The sequence below is a fragment of the Bufo bufo genome, chromosome 6 (assembly GCF_905171765.1).
Source record: "Bufo bufo chromosome 6, aBufBuf1.1, whole genome shotgun sequence".
In the NCBI taxonomy this organism is placed as follows: Eukaryota; Metazoa; Chordata; class Amphibia; order Anura; family Bufonidae; genus Bufo; species Bufo bufo.
In genome coordinates, this window is record NC_053394.1 from 357836560 (window position 1) to 357844399 (window position 7840).

At 47.3% G+C, this 7840-nt stretch overlaps 2 protein-coding genes across 3 annotated transcripts in view; one reads left to right on the forward strand and one right to left on the reverse strand.

Annotated features, from left to right (window-relative positions):
• LOC121005950 overlaps positions 1 to 1482 on the forward strand; it is a 26463-nt gene extending 24981 nt beyond the window's left edge. For both annotated transcript variants that reach the window (XM_040438803.1, XM_040438804.1), the window contains one exon: positions 868 to 1482. In XM_040438803.1, coding sequence (XP_040294737.1) covers positions 868 to 902 — 35 coding nt within the window. In that variant the 3' untranslated portion in view covers positions 903 to 1482. The remainder of the gene's footprint in view (positions 1 to 867) is intronic.
• LOC121005951 (histone H3.3A) lies at positions 1021 to 5660 on the reverse strand. The gene is made up of 4 exons (XM_040438805.1): positions 5511 to 5660; positions 4778 to 4913; positions 2622 to 2775; positions 1021 to 1708 (listed from the first exon to the last, which is right to left on the reverse strand). Exons 2-4 carry the CDS (start codon positions 4903 to 4905, stop codon positions 1580 to 1582), a joined length of 411 nt encoding a protein of 136 aa, XP_040294739.1. The 5' UTR covers positions 4906 to 4913; positions 5511 to 5660; the 3' UTR covers positions 1021 to 1579.
• Positions 5661 to 7840: the final 2180 nt, after the last annotated feature.

The following is a 7840-nucleotide window of genomic DNA, read 5'->3' on the forward strand; positions in this document are numbered from 1 at the left end:
GTTGTGACTTAGATGAAGATCAGATCACATTTTATGACAAATTTGTGCAGAAATCCATATAATTCCAAAGGGTTCACATATATATTTTATATACAGTTGCAAGAAAAAGTATAACTGATCAGTTTCTCCAGATGACATCTGGAGAGACAGATCCGTTCTTGCAATGCATTTGTAAGACTGATCCACATCAGTCTACGTGCAGATTGCTGGATCCAGCGACAGTACTCCTTGGCTGATCACTCTGCTGCAAGTGTGAAAGTAGCCTTAGACGAGCATGTCCAGGATGGTTGTGCAATTTCTTGTTATGTAGACTGCCCCTTACACAGGACCTTCATATAATGCTGCATCTCCGTCTGCCCTTTCCTTCTGTGTTAGTTACATCAGGCCGGGTCCTTGCAGAATGGGTGCAGACCAGCTCATGTCAATGGGGCCGCAAAAGATGCAGATAGCACACAGTGTGCTGTCCGCATCAGTTCCATTCCACAGCCCCACAAATAGGCTACATGCACACAACCATTGTGCGTTTTGCAGTCTGCAAAACGGCATGGACAGCCATTGATATAACTGCCTATTCTTGTCCACAAAATGGCCAAATTTTTTTTTTTCCGGACCACAGAACGGAGCAACAGATGTGGACAGCACACGGAGTGCTGTCCGCATCTTTTGCAGACCCATTGAAGTGAATGGTTCCGCATCCAAGCCGCAAAAACTGCAGCTCAGATGTGGACCAAAACAACGTGACATGACAGCACACAATGGGCTGAAGCCTTCAATGGACCTGCCACTCTGGTCCTACAAGGATTGTTATACACATGTCTAGTCCATAGAAGTCAGTTACTGTCATTACAACATGTTTCCTTTTTGCAGCAACAGGCTTCAAGCATACAGAATGGTTTGTGTGACCAAGAAGTGGATGATCTCTAGAATATGCTACAAAAAACAACTGAACTTTGTACTAAAGAATTCTACAATAAAGAATTTATTTTTTTTAACTGCTGTTATTTAAATAAGGAATCAGGATGAATGAAAACATTTAATTTAAAATACTGACACTACAATATAAAATAGCTCTCATAAATGCACATTGTGTCCGTAGCTGCCTTGTTAACACATCAGTCTGCACTGTACAAAGCACCAGGTCACCTCATGTTGGACAAGCTGCAGTGACCACCCAAGTCTGAGTTACAATGAGTGGAGAAGGAACGAAACAATGACTAACAGTCTCACGGTTACTCTAGGCAGGAACACTTACTGACCCTGTATATTAGCCTGGTGCAGAAGATACAAGGCGTTACCAAGCATGAAGACCTCTCCCCATCAGCACACAGGCCGGAGAATCCCTTACTGACTGCTTATTGCATTGGCTGCAGAGCATAGTGGAACAGGACCAAGGTCATGCAGAAGCACCCGCTGCCCAGCATCAGTCTATACCCGGGACAGCCAGAATCAGAAGCATTTACCCTGAGTGGCAGATGGAATGGTTATCGGTTACAAAAAGGAGACGATCCATAGAAAATAAAAAACACAAGTTAAGAACAAAGTATTATACACAATCACTATAAAAACTCCACAAGTGCCACTATGCCCGCTCTCCTCGTATCCGGCGAGCAAGCTGGATGTCCTTGGGCATGATGGTCACTCTCTTCGCATGAATGGCACACAGGTTGGTGTCTTCAAACAGGCCAACAAGATATGCTTCACTGGCCTCCTGCAAGACAAGAGGTAGAAGAATTATAAGTTATTGCTGCATAAGGTACATCCATCAATCTACTTGTCACTTGCAGCATTCCTGCCACAGGATTATATTCACAACTCTATAGCATGGGGACAAGGTTTCAAAATGTATCACCTATGTAGCCATCCAGGGTTCTGCTATTAATCTATCCTCATAAGGACTAATGCACCCCCCCAATCTGGTCTGTATTACAGTCAAGGATAGGACTATTCTATTAGGGAACATGCAGCAGGGAGACAACTGGTGCCCACGTTTTGCAGATCCCCATATCTCCCAATGGTCATGTGCCTCAAGTCATTAATATCAGACCAGCAGGATGTGACACCTCACTGAAGCTGCTCCCTGCAGCCAATAGCCCCAGATTCACTTAAATGGGAGCAGAGATGCAGTGACCCAACAGTCACTACACATTGAGCAGTCCTTCCCACATCAGCCGGGGCCCTGAACACCCCTTCACACTACAGATCCTGAGGACAGTAGAGCCACCACTGCTACTGACCACAGAAAGTTAACCTAAAAGCCTGTAGAGGGCAGTAGATAGCAGAACAGACTGTCAGAGCCTATCCATCTATGTACTTCGCATAGGGGCTTGGGTTAAGATTTACAGGTACTCCCATGAAGTCTATCCATTTGCATTTCCTTAATAAGCCATGTCCACACGTGACTGAACATTGATGGACCTGCAGTCAGGTTTGCGCAGCAAATACCATGTTCTATCGAAGCAGACGATTTAACACCCCCCCACATGCAGTGTACAACCAGCGACTTGGACTTTGGATCTGAAATCTGCAGATCTCACGCTCAATAGCTCCCAGGCATGTGGACATACTCCTACAGGAAGCTGCCAGATATTGATACACAACAGTAGAGTTTGTGCAATAGTTACCTGCAGGGCTCCGATAGCAGCACTCTGGAAGCGGAGGTCAGTCTTGAAGTCCTGTGCAATCTCTCTCACCAGCCTCTGGAAGGGGAGCTTACGAATCAACAGCTCAGTTGACTTCTGGTAACGACGGATCTCACGCAGAGCAACAGTGCCAGGCCTAGAGTAAGCAACGAGATTCATTACTACTGCAACTCTACATTAGACCAGGCTTGAAGTGACTTACAGAAATTAACTGTTGATTATCTATCCACAGGATTAGGTCACCCATGTGTGAACTGGTCAGGGTGCCAAGAGTCAGACCTCCACAAATCACCTAAGTGCTGCAGCCTTTGATAGAATTAGGGATAAGCAAATCAACTGCGGATGAAACCTCTGAAGTCTATTTGCATAAAACCTCATTCTAATACTGTGCAGAGCAGGAGCTTTGTACAGTATTAGAATGTATTGGCTGCGATGAGCCGAAGTTGTTACTACGTGAAGCTTTGAGACTTTGCGCAACAACTTCATAAATTTGTATTGTAAAAAGCCATTTCCAAACTCTGGTTCAGTTCCATGTCGTACCTTGGAACAAAACCAGAGTTTAGGAAATGTTTTTTACAGTATAAATCAATTTCAGAAATTATGCGAAGTCTCACAAGACTTCATGTAGTAATAACTTCAGCTCATCGCAGCCAATACATTCTAATACTGTACAAAGCTCCTGCTCTGCATAGTATTAGAATGAAGTTTTATGCAAATAGACTTCAGAGGTTTCATCTGAAGTCAATTTGCTCATCCCTAGATAGAATACCTAGCACAACACCATACACTGTATAGTGGCCGTGTGTGGTATTGCAAGGCTGCACAAAGGCCATGCGACCAAGAATTGCAGGCCCTTCAAAACAAGCTGACCAGCAGAAGCCAGACCCCCACAATAGAAACTGACCCATCAGGAAAGGTCAGCATTATCTTAAGGTAAGGATAACCACATAAGGGTTTGAGTGTTCAATACTGATGACCTATCCCCAGTATCTCCAACAACTGGAAGCCCACCAGTCAGCTGTTTGAAGAGGTCACACGCTGCCTTATGGCTTACCACCCATAGTATAGTGGCTGTGTTTGGTGTTGAAGCCCAGGCCCAGTCACTTCAATGGGACTGAGCAGCTCCTAGGCCAAGTGACGAACATGACACCACTGGACTAGGAAGAGACTTCAGCGCTCACTGTAGCACCAAGGCTGCCATCAGTAGTAAGCATTAAATGGGTATTCTGGTTGTTCCACAGGATGGGGGATAACCAAGATCTGTGGAGATTGCACCTGCCACTGATCATTTCAGGCTGTTCTTGTGAACAGAGCGGCTGGTGACACGAGTATGACTGCTCCATGCATTTCTATAGGAGCACTGTACTCGCCATCTCTGGAAACAAATTGAGTGCCAATGCACATATGCAGCCGGCCACTCTGGTTATTTTAGGGACGCTGTATGCCCCAGAGCCCATGTTTATGTGATCAGCGGGGGTCCCAGCGGCAGGACCCCCACCAATCTAAATTACCCACAATCTAACTGAAATACCCCTTTAAAGGGGGGTTCTACAGTTTTGTTCTAGCTGATGATCTATCCTCTGATCGGCGGCGGTCCAACACCCGGGACCCCCTCCGAGCAGTTGTTTGAGAAGGCCGCAGAGCTCCAGCAGCGACACGGCCTTCACAGTTTACCGCTAGCCCAGTGACGTCATGACTACTATCACTTGCCTGGACGGGGCGAAGCTCTGTTTACTTGAACGGAGCTTAGCCGCGCCCAGGCCAGCTGATACTTGTCGTGAAGTCACTGGGCCAGCGGTAAATAGTGAGAAGGTTGCGGCCTTCTCAAACAACTGATCGGAGGGGGTCAGACCCCCACTGGTCAGATGCTGATGATCTATCCAGAGGATGGATCATCAGTTTAAACAAACTGTAGAACCCCTTCAATGAAGATTACTCAGAAACAGCGAGTACACCTAGCCGACACTTGAGCATCTACTGGCTTACAGCACCATTACACTGAGCACTTCATAATGGTACACAGCTCTACTGCTGCCCAATAACAGCAACTTCAGGTCACAGGCAGTTTATACAGGTCAGACCTGCCGACAGGTCCCACATCTTCAGGCACAAGCAAGCTCTAACTTCTCAGAACATACCTGTAACGATGGGGCTTCTTCACACCTCCAGTAGAGGGCGCACTTTTCCTGGCAGCTTTGGTGGCCAGTTGTTTACGGGGAGCCTTTCCACCAGTGGACTTACGGGCGGTCTGCTTTGTACGTGCCATCTCTTACCCTGCGGAGAGGAGACACCTAGTTACATTTCTTGTAGGCAAAAATTCCCTCTATTACCAGCATAAGGGGAGAACACCAGATACATTTTAGCTAACACTTAAAGGGATTGTCCACAGTAGGTAAAGTGTACATGAAAGGGGGTTATCCAAGAGTTCCCAGACAGATTCAGAACTAAATAACTATGCACAAAAACCATTTTAGTCTAAAATGGCTGATAACAGGGAGCAGTAACTAAGATCCATGGCATCACATGGTTAACTGCCGAGATATTTGTCTCGGATGACGTCACAGCTAAAAAGGCGGTAAACCGCTTCAAACTTAGTCACGTGCTACTGGACAGCCAATCAGCGGCCGAGATAAGCTGAGAACGTTACAGTGGAAATCCCCGCGCTCCAGCCTCAAGATATAACCGCCATCTGGCACAACTGATGACGCAGAGCAACATTTATACGAGCGACGCAACAACTAGCGTCAAAGCCAGTAGGCTCCTAACATAACGTACACGTAGAAAAAAAAAAAAAACTAACACCCCGAGACTAAATAAACGCCTCGACGCCCACATAGATGCCTAACATTAGGGAATTCCCAGCGCACTTACTTGCTCCTGGTACCGTCGACCTACGTCTTCCCTCCTCACAACAGAAGTCGTCTATGCGTAAAACGGCGAATTACGCGCTTTATATAGTAGGCCGAGCTCGTGCGTCTTACGTCACAACCCCTTGGCGTATCGTCACCGCAGCCCGAACACGACGGGCCCTTCCCATTGGTCGGTATAATTGTTGGACATTCAGGTCGTCCTCGGAAGCTCCGCCCCAAAGCGGCTGTCTGGTGATTGGTTGGAATATCAGCTTGCGATTGGTTCTTAACGTAAGGCTGTCATTGGCCAGTTAAATAGAGCAATAGACCAATACAAAGGGACGCCTGTTCCGGCGTTTTGATTGGCTGAATCGAGAACGTTTCTATCCTGTTCTTGTCTCGAAGCTCTAGCTGGAGCTGAGTGCGCGGTCGCCGCCATGTCTCCCAGCAGGGGCCTGTGCTGGGGCTGCGGGAGGGCGCCCTCTCCTGGAGACACTGAGCACGGCTACACACAGTTCCATAATAAAAGCCAAGGAGAGATGGGAGGCATTTCTTTGGGCTGAGTTCACACTTACTGGGAAAACCAGCTCAGCACCGTGTTTTCTGGTAAAATGATATGAACCAACAGACCCTGTTATAAGGCAGTTGGTTTTTTTTCCAGGCGCCACTGGTTAGTCATGTGACTGGTCCGACTTAACGCCGTTTTCAGGGTTTCTGCGCCTGTGATGGAACAGAAAACCGGAAATGAAACGTTAGGTGTGATCCCTTAGGTTTCTGTTTATACCCGCAGTGTACATTTCAGTAGATCTGCTCCATCGTAGCGTCAGAAAGCCCAATCTGTCACATGACGGTGCCCGCCATTTTACCGTCAGGCTGCGCTATTTTGTCCAGACGGAATTTCCAACTTCATGTTGAACAGGATCTTAAAGGGGCTGGCTCATCTCAGACATTGGTGGCATATCGCTAGGATATGCCATCAGTGTCAGATAGGTGCGGGTCCCACCTCTGGCACCAGCTATTATCTCCATAACCGGGCACACTGCGCATGCGCAGACACCTCTCCACTGCTATGGGACAGTTAGAAATAACCAAGCCAGCACTCGGTTTGTTTTGGAATTCCCATATCGGTGACTGGAGGGTGGCTGCGGTTGTGCAGTGTGCCCTCCTTCACTTTGTGGGGTCCATTATGGAGGAAAAAACTGGTGCCAGAGGTGGGACCTGCACCCATCTACAGAACGGCCTGCGCAGCTTGCTCTCCACTCGCTGTTATGGGAGTTCCAAGAAAAACCAAGTCAGCGCGCTTGGCTGTTTTTGGAAGTCCCATAGTGGTGAATATGCTCAGCTACCTCTCTGTTCGCCGTTGTGGGACTACCGAAAGCCAGAAGTAGCCGAGCTAAACCCCTTTAAGGTTACCTGCACACCGTGCGGATTCCCCATTGTTTATCCGCACAAATTCTCCTGCAGAAAAAACGCAGCGTTAGGCTCCTTTCACATCACCGTTTTTCCGGCTCTGTTGAGGAGCAGGAGAACGGAAAGGACGGATTCTGCAGATAACTGAGCGTAACGGAGCCTAAAGACCCCATAGAATATGATTTTTGAGCGGAGACGAAAGTCCTGCAATCTGACATTGGCGACCTATCCTGAATATTCCAGGAGCCTGGGAAAACCTCTGTAAGGCCTTGTTCACATTTCCGTTTTTTCACTGACGTGCGCTGTCTGCGTTTTCCACAGCACAGGTACCCATTTATTTCAATGTGTCTGTTCACACATCAGTATTTTTTTTTTACTGACCGTGGGTCAGTGAAGAAAATCACAGAGACATGCGCTACCTTGGTCCGTGATGCGGACCAAACACGCCCATTATATGGGTCCGTGAAAATCACAGGCAGAACACGGATGGTATCCGTCTTTCGTCCGTTTTTCACTGATCGCTGCTAGGAGATGCTCCGGATTATTTTTCAGCAGAGCGGTGTCTGTGGAATATGGATGACACACAGAGGGCAAAAAACAAACACACGGCTCCTTCACCGATATAACGGATATATCACGGACGTGACATGGACACGGAAATGTGAACGAGGCCTATAAGTGGCATGTAAGTCAGGATACAGGTTTTTGTACTGAATGGCCTGGCCTGCTTGGATTTTGAAGACTACAAGGCAAATTCCATGTGTAAGGTTTCCGTGATCTCGGAGAGAGGACTGGACCCCCTATTGACATATTATGCAGGGGTTTCATCAGGCTATTATCACGCACTCCTCCACATGGGGGCGCTGTGTTCGTCATGTAGCTACTCTTTATGCAGAGGCGTTTGTAGTGTATTCTTATGATAAACTGGTGTGTGTACGGGAG